This window comes from Oryza sativa, chromosome 5, assembly GCF_034140825.1.
Source record: "Oryza sativa Japonica Group chromosome 5, ASM3414082v1".
In the NCBI taxonomy this organism is placed as follows: Eukaryota; Viridiplantae; Streptophyta; class Magnoliopsida; order Poales; family Poaceae; genus Oryza; species Oryza sativa.
Genome location: NC_089039.1, coordinates 26,455,706 through 26,472,196, shown reverse-complemented (window position 1 = coordinate 26,472,196; position 16,491 = coordinate 26,455,706). Strand labels below are relative to the sequence as shown.

Sequence of the window (16,491 nt, the reverse complement as noted above, 5' to 3'; positions counted from 1 at the left end):
CGAGCATGCAGCGACGCCCTGTAGCGATGGATGGATGGCCAGGACGGCTCGTCTCTATCCGAGACCTGGGAAAGGGATGGGGTATTGGGGTGTCGTCGTCTTGTTGTGTGTGCCTTTTTTGATGCTACGCGCCACGCATCTTGCGGTGGTTTTGGGAGCCTCGGCCGGCCGGCCCTGGCGCCTGGCGGCCTGGGCTTTTGCAGGAAATGGGCGGCACCTGAGTCGTCGTCTCACCTGCCGCTGTTTTGGAGTACATTTGTGCTACTTGCACAAGAAAATTAGCCGTACTATTTTGTGCACGTGATGTGTTTGCGCGTGCCCAGTGGCTGGCGGTGAACGAACTGGTCACTTGTACAGGCCACTCAGGCGAAGTTGCAGAGTACAGTGAGCCATTCTACATCTACCTGTCTACTCTCATTGGGCCTAAAAGATATCGCAACAAGAAAGAGAGCCCACAGCAAATCACGCCTAGTGGACCTTAGGAGTTAGGAGCCCGTTCAGCCCAGAGGAGGAAGCAGATCATAACGCACCGGGGCCTTCCAAAGGTAGCGACTGGCTTTCCGTTTGTCGTTACACCATCGTCATGGGCCTTATGGCAATGGCACAGTACTGTACTCCCTCTCTCCTCTCTGTCTCTTACAAATTTAAGATTTGATTTTGCTATATCTCACTCGAAAGATTTTTTCTTATCTCTCACTCGATTTTCTCACTCAAATTTACAGTGTATTTTCTTGTAAGTTACAGTGTAATTTATAAAACTTATGCTGTAACTTTTGTAAGTTACACTGTAATTTTTGAATCTTCGCATGTAAATTTTAAATTTTGTATTGGATTTGGTCTTTTTCTTGAGGATATGGTAATTTAGTGTTCATTATGGTGTTTCTTAATTGCTTTTTGCTTTTTATTATATCTATCGGATTTTAATCCAAATATTAAAAATCTGTGTGATACGATCATAAAAATCTTTCGAAAGATGTATAGGTACTCCCTTTAAGATTTAACATGATATATTCTAATACAACGAATCTGGATATGTCAAATTCATTGTACTGTAGTACTAAATCATATTCAGTTATATATTCATTTTCTTAGAATGGAGGAAGTAGTACTACTCTGTCCCTAAAAAAATAAACTCTAGCTAAAAATCTGGGCACGCATGTGTCATCTGTCCAGATTCATAGGTATGATTTTTTTTTTGCGACAGAGGGCTACTTCTCTAGTTTTTTTTTTATGGTTGTCCTAGCCTATTCTTCTCTAGAAGATCTGCGTGATCTAAACAAGGAGTGCAAAGACAAGTGCAGGTAGACTCAGATCAGACGTCTTTGCACGCTGGTACTTGTAGCTGGATTGCTGGAAGCTTGCTCAGGGCACCCGCAATTCGACCCCTACTTGAGTGGCAACTGAGAAACCTTGATCTCAGCTTTTCTTGTTAATATTTTCCTGTACAATGCATTTTTTGTGGTGGTTAGCAGTGTAGTATTAATATAAGAGAGAAAAATCTTGGATTTGTCACCTTATTAAGGCTGTGTTTAGTTGGGGAAAAGAAATTTTTTGGGTGTCACATCAGACGTTTGACCGGATGTCGGAAGGGGTTTTTGGACACGAATGAAAAAACTAATTTCAGAACTCGCCTGGAAACCGCGAGACGAATCTTTTGAGTCTACTTAAGCCGTCATTAGCACATGTGGGTTACTGTAGCACTTATGGCTAATCATGGTCTAATTAGGCTCAAAAGATTCGTCTCGCGATTTATAGCTAAACTGTGCAATTGGTTTTTCTTTTTGTCCACATTTAATGCTCCATGCATGTGTCCAAAGATTCGATGTGATAGGTGAAGGGGAAAATTTTTGGGAACTAAACTAGCCCTAAGGTAGTACTACTAGCATTGTAAAGTGTTTTGATATTATTGAACGTGTGAAGGATGGATCTTGCTATAGTTCTGCAGCCTTTTCCCAACAGTATATGCCTGTGCTGTCCAATCATGGGAAGGGAATAATTGGGGCGGGACAAGCCGTTGGTTTTGCACGAGGCCAATCGCGTTGCTCTCCCCGCCCGTTGAAAGCTCATCACGGAGAAAACTTGCGAGTTACTCTCCTCTCGAGCTACTCGCAACTTGCAATGTTGCAACAGATTGTGCGCGCCGGCAAAGCCATCAGCCCATGCCCCATGCCCGTTACCGTGCCGTGTCACCAACAAATCAAACCGAGCGCCAGGTGATAGCCAGAGGCCGCCGACCTGGCCTGACACCGGTGGGTGGGTGTGTGACAGTGTGAGAGGAACAAGAGGAATTCGCGTGAAACATCGCCAAAAAACGCCCAAATTTCTCGTGGGATTCGTGTGAAATCCGAGCAAAACTCGCAAAAACCGGTCGACTCGTGCGTGCGTGCCCTACCCCGTGTCGGCGTGTCTCGCGGTGTCCCAATGGGACCCATCTCTGGTCGTTGCCTGTCGTCCGTCTCTGGTTACCATGCGACGCGACGCGATGCGAAGCGACGGCTCGCGTCGCGAGTCGCGCGACCCACCACCGACCCGGCCCACCGCGAGCGAGCGCATCTCCGCGCGCCACGAGGCCGCCGCTGGCAGGTGGGACCCACGTGGCCCACCACCACCACCTCCTCGTCCTCTTCCTCCACCTCCCCCCCTCTCTCTCTCTCTCTCTCCCTCTCCTCCTCCTCCTCCTCTCCTCTCTCCCGTCACGGGCGCATCTCTCTCTCTCTCTCTCTCTCTCTCTCTCTCTCCCCGCACAGCCGCGCCGCGCCGCCGTCGCCTTCTCGGGCGAGGGCGAAGAGCGAGGGCTCCTGCTCGCCGCCGCCCCTCCCCCTCGTCCGCGGCGCGCCGGAGGTCAGGTAGGAGCCCCCCCCCCCTCCGCCATCCCTCTCTCGCATACACTCTCACTCCTCCCTCCTCTTCATCATCCTCCACCACGTTGCCGGCGCGAATTGGCCCGAGCGTTTGGGATTGGGGACGTGGGAATTCCTCCCATCCCGTCCTGCTTCTCGTGGAGAGAGATTTCGCCTGCGGATGGATTCCGTACGGGCTCTCTCTCCGCGCCGCCAGATCCAGGAGGGGAGTTCGTGCCCGCGATACGCTCCAGTGGGCAATCCGGTTTCGCTTTCTGTAGGTTAGCTGGGCAGGCAATTTTCCCATGAATTGATTTCTGGGATTGGGGGGCGAGTTTCAGTCATCTTTTTCCGCGGGATAAATTGATGTTTGTTTTTGTGTTCCTACCGCAGTAAGTTAAACTATGCATCGGTAACTCGTCGAGATCCATTGATGTGCTGTAATATCGTACTTAATACTCCTGATTTGATAATAGCTATGAAGATTTTGTGTCTCCTAAAGAGCACAAAAATGTTAATATGCTTCGACTGGGACTTAGGTAGAAGATGGAGGGAGCTGGCAGAGATGGGAACCCTCTTGGCGGTTACCGGATTGGCAAAACCCTAGGGATTGGGTCATTTGGCAAAGTGAAGATCGCGGAGCATATATTGACTGGTCACAAGGTGGCAATCAAGATCCTCAATCGCCGTAAGATCAAGAGCATGGAGATGGAAGAGAAAGGTTGGTACTGATCCCTTTGACCCTTTTGTTCAAGATGTTTGTAGAATATATACGAAATGATAGATACTTGGGTAAATATTTAAGATCCATCACATGTTTCTCTAAATGACATACACTGCTGCTGATCCCCCAAAAGCACTCCCATTCCCAAAACAAGTTTCATCTTAGGTTCCTTGTTTCCAGTTAGAGGGCATACATGAGTAGGTGCAGCTGGGTTTTGCAAAAAGGTGTCAGGGAAGTAGGAGGGCATGCATGAATCGCTGGTGCTGGTGGTGGTAAATTTCAGGTGGGAAGATGACTGATGTGGAAAAAAAGGGCTCAAATCGTATCTGGGTGGTTGAGGACAGAACTGTGAGCCTCATGTTGCTCCATTTGACAAACTATGAGCAACCTTAGGTGGCACGATTGGTTGGATCAGGCATTAATATTACAATCCAAAGACGTACCCAAATTTAGCAAAAAGACATTATATCTTGTAATTTGTAGTATGCAGGAGCACATTTAGTTGAATAACGACACAATCATATTTCTAGAGTAAGACAAAAACTATTCATTCCTTTTGTGTAACAATGCCTTGTCGATCACCATTCACTTAGCAATATTCTTTGACTATGGGTCTAAAATACTGAATGATTGGTCACAGTTGACCAGCCATGATTTGCTGTGTAAAGTGAAGTCTTTGAACCATGTTATTCAGTATACAGTCTGTTGCCAAACACTTTCTATCATTGATGAATAATCGTGTCGTGTTATTCCTTTGCAGTTAAAAGAGAAATCAAGATACTTAGATTATTTATGCACCCACATATCATTCGCCTTTATGAGGTGATAGACACCCCAGCTGATATTTATGTTGTTATGGAGTATGTCAAATCTGGAGAGTTGTTTGATTACATCGTTGAGAAGGGAAGACTGCAAGAGGAAGAAGCTCGACGCTTTTTCCAGCAGGTAGGCTTTGTACCATTTTCCTGGATTGGTTTTTAAGGAATACACTCAGTAATCCCATCTCTAGTTAGGGTTTGCACAAGTTCTAAATGCAGCAAGTCACTGTCAATTTTTCATTTTCTGTTGTTGCTTCCGCATTACAGATTTGGTAATTTTTTATATGCATTGTACTGATATGCTTCAGTTAGCATCCGAGGATAATTTTCTTTTGTTTGATCTTTGAATTAGATCATATCTGGTGTTGAATATTGCCATAGAAACATGGTGGTTCATCGTGATCTTAAGCCAGAGAACCTTCTTTTGGACTCCAAATGCAATGTTAAGATTGCAGACTTTGGCTTGAGTAATGTTATGCGTGATGGTCACTTTCTGAAGACAAGTTGTGGTAGCCCAAATTATGCAGCACCTGAGGTATTTATCTTGAATGATTTGCATTATTACTCCTTCTTCATGATTGCATAATTGCTTCTATCTTTCTTTACCTTTTTCAATTCCTTTTCCATTTGACTAGGTGATATCTGGTAAACTATATGCTGGCCCTGAAGTTGATGTGTGGAGTTGTGGTGTTATTCTTTATGCTCTTCTTTGTGGTACCCTTCCATTTGATGACGAGAATATTCCCAACCTTTTTAAGAAAATAAAGGTTAGCAAAGATGTGATATATCCTACTGATAAAGGTGCTGCCTCATCTCCTTTTATATGTTAAAGTAAAACTCTGTCCGTTTTGATGTTCTAGGGTGGCATATATACCCTTCCCAGTCATTTGTCACCTTTGGCAAGGGATTTGATTCCCAGAATGCTTGTTGTTGATCCCATGAAGAGGATCACCATACGTGAAATCCGTGAACATCAGTGGTTCACAGTTGGTCTTCCGCGTTATTTAGCTGTGCCACCTCCTGACACTGCACAACAGGTTAAAAAGGTAACATGCTGCCATTATGCATCTAACTATTTAAAGCCGTATTCTGCTTTTGAAACTTTCAGTGTTTGATTTGATCAATGTGAGTTTTGTAGCTCGACGATGAAACTCTGAATGATGTTATCAATATGGGGTTTGACAAGAATCAGCTAATCGAATCACTTCACAAGAGACTGCAAAACGAGGTGTTTGCTTCACTCCATTGCTCCTCTTTGTTGTTTCTTGGGGAATGCATGACAAAGTTTCTGAATAATGTGCAGGCGACAGTTGCCTACTATTTACTATTGGACAATAGGCTGCGCACAACCAGTGGCTACCTTGGAGCTGAGTTCCATGAATCTATGGTATGTCAACTCATCTCTCTCTCTCATTTATTGCTTTCTATTGATTCCAAATTCCTGGCAAATGTGCTGTTCCCTGTAGCACTACAAAGTTTATGATAATTTGGTGCTTTGCTTTCTGTGATCCAGGAATCTTCTCTCGCTCAAGTAACTCCAGCTGAGACACCAAACTCAGCCACTGATCATCGGCAGCATGGGCATATGGAATCTCCTGGGTTTGGCTTGAGGCATCATTTCGCAGCTGACAGGAAATGGGCCCTTGGTCTTCAGGTTTTATGCTGTTACTATAAGGTTCTTATTTATTCACTTTATTTATTATAAGTTATCCTAATTCATTTGTCTGTATTTATTTAACAGTCTCGAGCACATCCACGAGAAATAATAACTGAAGTTCTTAAAGCTCTGCAAGAGCTAAATGTTTGCTGGAAGAAGATTGGACATTATAACATGAAATGCAGATGGAGTCCTAGTTTTCCCAGTCATGAGAGTATGATGCATAACAACCATGGCTTTGGTGCAGAATCTGCTATAATTGAAACTGATGACAGTGAGAAATCAACCCACACTGTGAAATTTGAAATTCAGGTATCATTTTGAACTTGACATATGATTATTAACCCTGGGATCATGTATCGGTTAGAACCTTTGAAATGTAGATCTGTGCACGATCTAGTTAAGTCTTACATAGTTACGCATGCCTTTACTCTATATGTGATGATTAAGCTGCAGAGTATTTATGAACTGTTACCATATTCATATTCCTTAAGGCTATTTATGATTGAGGAAGTCCATATACCGCATCTTTTTTTGACGTGTAAAGTGTAATGTTTGGAATATTCAATTTATGCTGATATACTTCTAATTGCTGCAGCTTTACAAAACAAGGGATGAAAAATACCTTCTTGACTTGCAAAGGGTCAGTGGACCACAGCTTCTCTTTCTGGACCTGTGCTCTGCCTTTCTAACTCAGCTGAGAGTCCTTTAATTATGCCGTTGTCTGCTTCCCAACTGAACTTCCTGCAGCATACCGTGGATTGTCACGTTTCATTTAAGATATGTACATAATGACCATAATCCTCCAGTAGATAATATTTCCTGGAGTGTGTAGACGTTAGAGGCTGCCAGTGATGTATTTTGACGGTAATTGGCCAAACCAGAGGTAACAGGCAGGAGGCAAACCTTTCTCTGTTTTTTTATTTGCCGTTGTTGTTGTTATATGACGGTTTAGACTTATCTAGAGTCCTTGAACCACTTTGCTTGTTTACGGTGATCTTTACTAGCCTGATTGCCCAGCCTGAGAATCACCTCTGTCGTTATGAAAGTTGAGCAGTTGGCATACTATTGTTGATCCTGCATTCCTTGACAGATGACCGTTGGATACATGCAGAGCTGTTATCTTTTTTTTTTTCACATCATAATTACTCAGATTGGTTACCCATTTGCTTCTGTATGTGTTGACTGGAATGTTAAATAAGAATAGTTCCCTCTTGATTATACTAGACTGTGCAACGGTTCATCTGAGATCTGTGCTACCATTCATAAATCAAGCTGGAAATCAGATCATGAAATAGTCAGGTGTTAAGTTATTGAGAAATTCGAGCATAGATCTGAGATTTTAACGAGGAATCTTAGAAGGGCAATGGAGTACAAAAATGGATATGGTCTACTAAAAAAAATTTATGCACAGTAGTCAGCGGATAGAACAGAATCATAAATTGTGAAAGACCTATTGTAATCTAATAAAAGGTTGAAATCTGTAAAGTAACACGCAAGCCTCTAATCCGATCTAAGCTATAATTTACATCTTCGCTAATTTACACACGAACTATGAATCCGCGCAAATGGTATTACTGCATCAGGTATGCAGAGTCTGCTCGGCTGAAGCAAGGTGCCCCATTTGCTCGGTGATCTGATCAACCTTCTCCCGGTGATGGAAGCCATTGCAGCCTAATTCTGCTTTTACATCGTCCTTGGGAGACTCTTGTCTTTCTGACTCATCCAAACATGACCGTGGAGTCTCTGTGAGGAACCGCTCCCAAAACACATCGTTGGTCGGTCCATGCGAAGCTTCAGTTTCTGACGTGCCATCTTGTGAAGTATCAGTGGAGGAGGCAATCTCAGAATTTACATCAGCTTGTGTTGGGTATCTTGTCACATGGATATCTTCACGAATCTCTGCCATTGGCAGCTCTGGACTCTGCACAAAACCTGGAGACTCTGTGAGTTCAGTGGATAAATGGAGATGGGCATTCCCTGTGTTGGGTGAGCTGGGATGGAGGCTAGCTGGTAACTGAAGATCGATGCCTGTCTCCATTGGAGCAGTGTTCATCTCTTCAGGACATATAGCAGTGCTGGGTTCAGTACCACCATGACCATGGGAGTACATTTCTTCAGCAGCTGTGCAAGCATCATTTGCTCTCTGGAAGAGTTTCTCCAGGGAGACCAGGCTCAGCTCAACCCTGTCAAAAGCCTCACCATTGGTCACAGGAAGCACGGGAGGCATGGCCGGTGCATCCGTCCCAATTCCCTGGAACTGGAACACCTTCTGTTCTTCGCCCGCCGCGCAATCGTCGACGAAGAGATCCATCTTCGGGACCCTCCTCTTCTTGCTGAAATGGTCGGACTCCAGCAGCGAGCTCGACACGGCGCCACCGCGTCTCTGCAGCATCTCGCACAGGGAGGCCACGATGTTCTTCTGCCGTTGCTCCATCGCCACTAGCCTGCCTTCCATCGCCTGCATCTGCCAGTTGATCACGTACTGCTGCTGGTTCTGCCTCTGGAGGTCCGCGACGAGGATGCTCTTCTCGTACTTGAGCCGGTTGATCTCTTCTTCGAGCTCGCGCCTCTCCGATTCGGCGAGTGGTCCGTTTATCTGGTTCTGGAGGGAGTGGCTGTGCACGGGCTTGCGTCGATGGATGTTCTTCAGAAGGTGCGTGTGCCCTCTTATGAAATCCTCGTTTGCGAACTCCCATCTCTCAGGATCGATTTTTCGGAAACCCTGAAAGGAAGATGCCAATTGAAGTCAAAATTCAGCTACGGTCAAACCAACCAAGAATAAAGAACTATTTTACAGAAAATCAAATAGGCTATATAAAACCGGCTGCTGTGTCAATGGTAAAATCATCCAAACAAACCAAGAACAAGGAACTACTAATTTACAAGCAAACAGTAGCACATGATTGTTGCAATGTTTGTTTCGTTTCAAGAAGCAAAGGGGATTGTGTTTGTGACTCACGTAGGTGTTGAGCTGCCTGATGAAGCTGGAGAAGTTGTTGTGCTTGAAGTACTTGGGCAACAGGTCACGGGAGAAGTCGAGCGGGTTCCACACGACGAAGCTGGCGCCGCCGGGGCCCCACGACACGACGTGGTTGGTCGCCGCGTCCTCCACCATCTCGTACGTCTTGATCAAGAACGGCGGCGGCCCACCGCCGCCGCCTCCGCCGCCGCCGCCGCCCAGGTTGGAACTCTCCATGTCAACCGCGCCTCTCAATTCTCAAACCAGCAGCTGCTCTGCACGATGCAAGAACGGAGCCCGGTCTTAACGCGCGCAGCTTCGCTCTCCCACGAACAAGTCTTAACCACCTGAATGGACTCGGCGCCAAATCCAACTCGCCACGGGCCAAAATTTTTCACATTGAACCGCGGCGCAAATTCTCACCGAGTCGCCAAAAGACAGCGACTTTCCGATCGAACGCCAACTAGTTCTGCAAAAAGAAATGACCAGAGCATCACATACAAGCACGTGTATACACAAAGGCGCCGCCTGAACAGTTCAAGCAACCATAGCCGTCGAAGCAAAGAATGCAAAGAAATTAAGAAAAAGAAAGCCCAGTGTATGTTTTTTCATTATCTCCTGATACAATCTTGCCTGCCATGCCAAGGCGCGCCGGCACGATCGAATCAACCAGACAACCACGCGAAAACTCACAACCTTTCTCAATTCTCACCTGATCAGCCACGGCCACGGAGACGGCAGCAGCTCGCCCGACGACGCGCGCCCTGCACGAGCGGGAGACGCGAGAGGAGGCGGCGCGGCGGAGAAGGCGGTGGTGGTGGCAACGGGTGCAGGGCGTGCAGCCGTGCTAGTGCAGTGGCGCGCGCGCGTCGGCGATAATATAGAGGAGAGAACGGGAGGCGTGCGCTGCGCGCCAGCGCGAGCGAGCGTGCGGATTTCTCCTCTCTCCGGGGCGTTTGGTCGCTGCGTGAGACGGTTGACTGACCGGGGAACGAACGAGAGAGAGAGAGAGAGAGAGAGAGAGCGCAATCAGGAGCGCGAGGGCTTCTAGAAATGGACCGGCAGCGCAGCGCGCGGTTCGCTCGGCGCGGCCGCCCGGCGCGACAGTGGTACACCGGTGGTGGTCCGGTCCGACCGGAATCGATCGTCGCTGGTGTGCCTGGCTGGCAGGCTGGCATCAGACCGGTACTGGTAGTATTTGATTCAACCATTCAAATACCGCAACAGGATTTCGGGATACTGTGCGTGTTTTCCTGCATGCTTTTTCCATGGCCATAGTTAACTCATAGTAGTACTAAGTAATTAATAACGTTAGTACCTGGTACCTATCAAAAGCTACTACTACCTTCGTCCCAAAATAAGTGCAGCCATGAGTTTCAGCACCCAATTTTGATCGTCCGTCTTATTTAATTTTTTTTTATAATTAGCAATTTTGTTGTTATAAGATGATAAAACATGAATACTACTTTACTTGTGACTTATGTTTTTAATTTTTTTCAAATAAGATGAGTGGTCAAAGTTGGGCATGGAAAACTATAGCTGCACTTATTTTGGGACGGAGGGAGTAGTACTCCATTTATCCCATAATATAAGGGATCTTGAGTTTTTATTTGCACTGTTTGACCAATCGTCTTATTAAAAAAATTTAAAATTATTATTTATCTTTTTTGACTTACTTTATTATCTAAAGTACTTTAAGCACAACTTTTCGTTTTTTATATTTGCACAAATTCTTTGAATAAGACGAGTGGTCAAACAGTACAAGCAAAAACTCAAAATCACTTATATTATGGGACGAAGTACTAGTTTTTCTGTCCTAAGATATAATAAATTTTAAAGAAGGTCCAACGAATATTATTGATGAGCGCCGAATTTAAAAAAATACCATCGACAAGAGCAAGTTTCATGAAATACTATTATACATGTGACTTTGTCCTAAAAATACTGTCATCGTTATGGTTGCTAAGGAGGGTTCTGTTAGCAACCCCTCCGTTAAGTGGTATAGGATGGAAACTTTATTTAACATCACGGAATAAGGTGAATCCTAACGATAATAGCATTTCTGGGATAAAGTCGTTTATACGAGAGTATTTTTGGAACTCGCACTCATCAATGACATTTCTTAAGGTTGGACGTTTGTCAAGATATTTTTTAGATTTTCTCTAAATTTTACTTATGAATATTGATAAATGGGGTAGTAGCTTGTACTACTAGGTTTTGTTCGTCTATTACTTTTCCCAACTCATCTCTCTCGTTTTTCCGCATGCACGTTTTTCAAACTACTAAACGGTTTATTTTTTTTAAAAAATACGAAAGTTGCTTTAAAAAATCATATTAATCTATTTATAAAAAAGATAATACTTAATTAATCATGTGCTAATGAGTCGCTCCGTTTTACGTACGCCGAACATTAGGTCCCAACTACTCCCTCCGTCACACAAAAAATCCATTCTTAGCATCCGAAGGTGGAATTAATAGATAGTGAGAATGACTAAAATATCCTTAATCATTGAAAAAAGTAATAAGAGTGATAGGTAGGTAAAAGGGTATTGCAGGAATAAAACTTCTCGTTTTATGTGTTGATGGTAGGTAAGATGGTAGTGTTGATGAAAAAATCGAACACACCGGCCTGGGAGATCTGCTTAACTCCAGTGCAGGTCCAAAGGTTGGTGAGATGCGGGCGTGCCAGTCAGTTTGATCCTGCAACTGACAAAATATGCAAATAATAGATAAAACAGCCGATCGGCTGACAAGCTGATGGAGTAGTTCCAGCCGATAGCCGATAATAGCCGATGCCGATAACAGCGGATAGCGATAGGGTTTAAACAATCGGCTATATGTCCAATGTAGATAATGATATAAAGGCAATCGGCTGATGATGATGTAATATAGAAATATAATCTAGTAGAAACCAATCGGCTAGCATTGATATGATAGAATTAGCATTAATCCGAAGGTTAAAGCATACATCGGCTGGAGGTCCGATGTCATGAAATCCACAAGATTAGATTAAACAGTGAAACCTTTGTTGTCATCGGCTAAATCCAATTTATATGTATGTGCAATCCTTATGAGCCGATGCAACGTCCAGATAACTCACCGGCTGAAACCCCGATAAAACCCTAATTGGCAATCAAGAAGCAGGCTAGAGATTATGGTTCTAAGCACGACTTAGTAGATCAAACTTAACTAATGCAGCACTAAGTATGAAAAGAAACATGATATCTAGACAATCAAGCTATTGACTGAGTTTTCAGGGTGGTAGATGTCTAAGATAATCTAATCTAGCAACACGATTTAGCCGATACCGGCAGAAACCCTAAAACGAGAAGCAGCCGATAGAGCTAAATTGATATGCTAAAACTAGATTAACAGAGACATATGATAAATAGGTAGGCAAATATATCATCCAAACTAGAGCAATGCAAGAGGTCGAATGTACTGATGCAGCCTTGAACAACGCCGACGTAAACGATACAATTGCCTGGCCGGCGGAACATTGGACTTACCCCTTAGCCGGAGATCGAACACCGATGCAGCCCCGTGTCAGGTGCCAAGTTCCGCCGGACGATAAAATAAAGTAGAAAAGGTAAAAGGTGGCGATGCGCTGAATTGTATTGATCATGAAGATAGATTACATAGACCCCGGGTGTACATATTTATACCCATGGGTTGATACAAGTCCTTGTTAGACAAGAAAGAAACTTTTCTAAAGATAAAAGGAAAAGATAAAGTTCTTATAGAACACTAAACACACTTTCCTAAAGATAAAAAGAAACTAACAAACTATTCCTAATTAATAGATAACTTTCCATGCCGCATTCTCTTTGAACTCGGTCTCTTCTGTATAAGCTTCCTTTAGTAGATCAATTTCCTTAACTGAATATAGAAAGAATCCGACAACTGACGACTTGATAACTCTCATCGGCTAATCTCAGGACTTCGAAACCGATGTTTACTCTAAGCCGATGACTACTCTGAGCTTATGTTGTTTTTTAGACAAAATTCAAATTCTGGAAGTTGATTTTTTTTTTTTTGCACGAAGGGAGTGCATACTACATACGAACTCAGCCTAGCAGTACTACGATGCACTTGACACCGTGTCTTGCTCTTGTATCTCCACCATTTCCACACGGGAAAAAAACTACTACTCCAGCCGTTTCAAGTTATAAGGCTTTTTATCTTGGTTAAAGTTAAACTTTTTCAAGTTTAACTATGTTTATAAAAAAATATAGTAATATTTATAATACTAAATTAGTTCCATCAAATCAATAATTGAATATATTTTCATAATAAATTTGTCTTGGACTGAAAATGTTACTACTTTTTTTTATAAACTTGATCAAACTTAAAGCGGTTTGATATTGACCAAAGTCAAGACGTCTTATAACCTGAAATGGATGGAGTATTTCACAAATCTTATTATTTCATACTGCTTCTAAAAACCAACAGCAGTGCACAGCTAGGCAGACTGGCAATTAGCATGTGCCTCTTCGGCTCATCCTTCTTTTTTTTCCCCCATAGAGAAGATATGAAACTACTGACCGCTGAATAATGTCAGTGTTCATGGATTGGAAAAATAACTTTCCCCCTAGCATGCAAGTAGGCTGATTATGCCCTCCCTGCAACCTGGAAGGAGCCTGGGGTACAACATTTCTCTGGACACCCCGGTGTGATAGTTGTATTCATAGAGACCAATTTGCAAAACACATAAGTACAGCCAAACCCTCAGCCAGGAATCTTTGAACACCCCTGCACACCCGGAGAAGAGGAGAAGCAGCCCCGAAGCTAACCACGAAGTAATGATCCACCAGATGCCATCTTTGTGTCGCATCGATGGACAAGAAAACATCTAACAAACCTGTCACCCACTGTACATACATCATTTGAATTACTGTAGTTGATCACCATCAAACATTCAGGAGCCAGCCAAAAACGCCATCCTGTTCTGCATTCTGCATGCATGACTGATGAGAAACCAGGTCATCAGTCTCCGCACCTCCACAGTACCGCGTGTGAACTCGGCGACCGTTCCAATGCCAGATTTTTCACCTCATCCCGGTGGAAATTTCATCGCGTGAATTCAGCATGTGGTTGGCTGGCGGCAACGCAAGGCGTCTATATATGCCGGGAACGACAGCGATGTCTGGAAGCTTCCACTCTCTTTGGTGTCATGGTGTGCGTTACTACCTTACCTGCGCTTTGCCCCCAAGAGAACTAGGCCATATTTAAGTTCCTAAAAACTTTTCGCAAAAATATCACATCGAATTTATATATATATATATATATATAAAATATTAAATATAAATAAAAGAAATTAATTGCACAATTTGCATGTAAATCATGAGACGAATCTTTTGAGCCTGATTAGTCCATGATTAGTCATAAGTGCTACCGTAACCCACATGTGCTAATGACAGCTTAATTAAGCTCAAAAGATTCGTTTTGCGGTTTACAAGCGAGTTATGAAGTTAGTTTTTTATTCGTGTCCAAAAACACCTTTCAACTTTTAGTCAAACGTCCGATGTGACACCTAAAAATTTTTATTTCACCAACTAACAAGCACTAATTAAACACTGCAACTTTTACTATGTTACACACAGGAGGCGCCTGTACAATTAATACTATAACATGCAGCAGATGCATTTCAAGGCAACTGAAAAGTACTTGGTTAATTAACTATCCTCAGCTTCAGGTTTCTGAAGATTGATTACTATCTGATCCTATCATTGCTCGGTGTTCTAGATGAACAACGACTTTTTGATGCAAGTCTCAGTGATGATTTCAGCTGAGTTAGCTTGCCCTGATCTTCTAGATTGTACAGCCGAGGATCAGTACAGACACATGGTCTGAACTATGACAAAAAATGTGATGAACTTTTGTTGGGATTGTAACATGTGACAGTCGTATTAATATACAGTATCTGCTTCTAGAACGAGGCATGCGGCAAGACAAACGTACCGTCCGGATTCAGGTGATTCTGTTATTGACAATTTAACAAACCTCAATCTAATTATTATGACAAGATATTGGTCATCGTTTTCTCAGAAAAGCATCTCCCTGGTAATTAATTCTTTTAGTGACTAGAGTCTCATCGGTTATCCAAATTTACTAATAAATCAATTAATTTATAGGTAAAAATATTATATATTTATTCGTAGAGACTTAAAAGCTAACGCTAATAAGATATTATATTGAAAATATCTTAAAATTAATTTTAAAATTAAATTCGAAAATTTAAATTTTGGTTTTTCTTTGATTCAATGGAGCTCCTAGTTAACAGTTACTAATACGGAGTAAAATTTGACAGATTTCAACGAAGAAATTTGTCGAAGTTTTTCGAACATCGGACTCAGAACTTAATTACTCTTCTGACTGCCTCTTGTTAGGGTACCGGATATGATCGACGACTGTGCAGGTTTATGCCTTGGTTAACAAGAAAGATGTGAGAACAATTTTCTAAGGTTGGAAAATATGTGCACGTCACAAATCCTCCAGGATTATTGTTCAACCCAAGAATCTTAGAATCGTTACTTCAAGTGAAACAAATATACTGTACTTATCTGCAGTCTGCAGAGACTTTTATTTCCTGTAATATTTGTGTTGAATCTCATGGCCTTATTAATGATTTTTTTTCTTTCCTAAAACGTCTGGAGGGACATGAATCATGCTGTAGTTATCCTTTTTTCCTTCTCAATAATTCAAAATTCCATTCAGGGACACAAAATACTGTCGGCAATGGTGGTCTGCGGGGGGAAAAAAAAGCCTTTTTTTCAGGTCAGATTCTATCTAAATGTATTCTTTTTTTTTTTTGCATAATCTATCTAAATGTATTTGATTTGAATACAATAAGGAACTTTTAAATACTGGTTTATTCTTGTATCTTTAGGAAATACCGATTGACTTCATTGACTGCATAGTAACCGAAGTGAAATATCTTTCTTTTTTTTAAAAAAAAAGTCAACCCAAGAATCAAAATTTTAAAAAATCACTAAAGACTCCTTTGGAACAAGGAAGTTTGGAGCATTTGATGAAATAATCCGTTATAACATAGTATCTCAAATTTCAAATCATAAGCTTTTGAGATTGTTCATTTCAGTTGGTTGTCGCAGCTACACAATTTACGGCTTGTTCGTAGTAGTAAAAGCTTTCTCCCGCAGTAGCTGATGGTGCGATGACTACGGCTTTTTGGAGCTGTAGTCGAGCGGCTGTGCCATGCCGCTGCAGCCTAAAAAATCACCGTAACATGCCCTTTGTAAAGTTGTAGGCCCTGTTTGATACAGCTCCAACCTATAAATTTAACTCTAGAAGTTAAGTGTGAAGTGGAGTTGTGGAGCTGCCTAAACCCAACTCTACAACTCTAGTATATTTTGTGAAAGAGCTCCACCCAACTCCACTCCTAATTTTAATGGAGCTGAAACTGTTTGGCTGAGCTCTAGCTCCAGGAGGGGTGGAGCTCGAGCTGAAGCTGTGACAAATAGTCCCGTACT

The 16,491-nt window shown here is 42.8% G+C and overlaps 2 protein-coding genes across 3 annotated transcripts; one reads left to right on the top strand and one right to left on the bottom strand.

Moving 5' to 3' along the window:
• The first annotated feature begins 2,655 nt into the window (after positions 1–2,655).
• Positions 2,656–7,260, top strand: LOC4339410 (serine/threonine protein kinase OSK1-like). 2 transcript variants are annotated; one of them, NM_001402617.1, is made up of 11 exons: positions 2,656–2,846; positions 3,384–3,561; positions 4,325–4,509; positions 4,735–4,917; positions 5,018–5,149; positions 5,243–5,428; positions 5,521–5,610; positions 5,686–5,769; positions 5,896–6,036; positions 6,124–6,351; positions 6,638–7,260. In NM_001402617.1, the coding sequence occupies exons 2-11, from the start codon at positions 3,387–3,389 to the stop codon at positions 6,749–6,751; spliced, it is 1,518 nt and encodes a 505-aa protein (NP_001389546.1). In that variant the 5' UTR covers positions 2,656–2,846; positions 3,384–3,386; the 3' UTR covers positions 6,752–7,260. The 2 variants fall into 2 exon arrangements, with proteins under 2 accessions (NP_001389546.1, NP_001389545.1); NM_001402616.1 differs by having other exon boundaries at positions 3,380–3,561.
• Positions 7,261–7,375: 115 nt separating this feature from the next.
• On the bottom strand, positions 7,376–9,849 carry LOC4339409 (heat stress transcription factor A-4d-like). The gene is made up of 3 exons (NM_001402615.1): positions 9,714–9,849; positions 9,002–9,470; positions 7,376–8,764 (listed from the first exon to the last, which is right to left on the bottom strand). Exons 2-3 carry the CDS (start codon positions 9,236–9,238, stop codon positions 7,622–7,624), a joined length of 1,380 nt encoding a protein of 459 aa, NP_001389544.1. The 5' UTR covers positions 9,239–9,470; positions 9,714–9,849; the 3' UTR covers positions 7,376–7,621.
• Between the last annotated feature and the right edge of the window lie 6,642 nt (positions 9,850–16,491).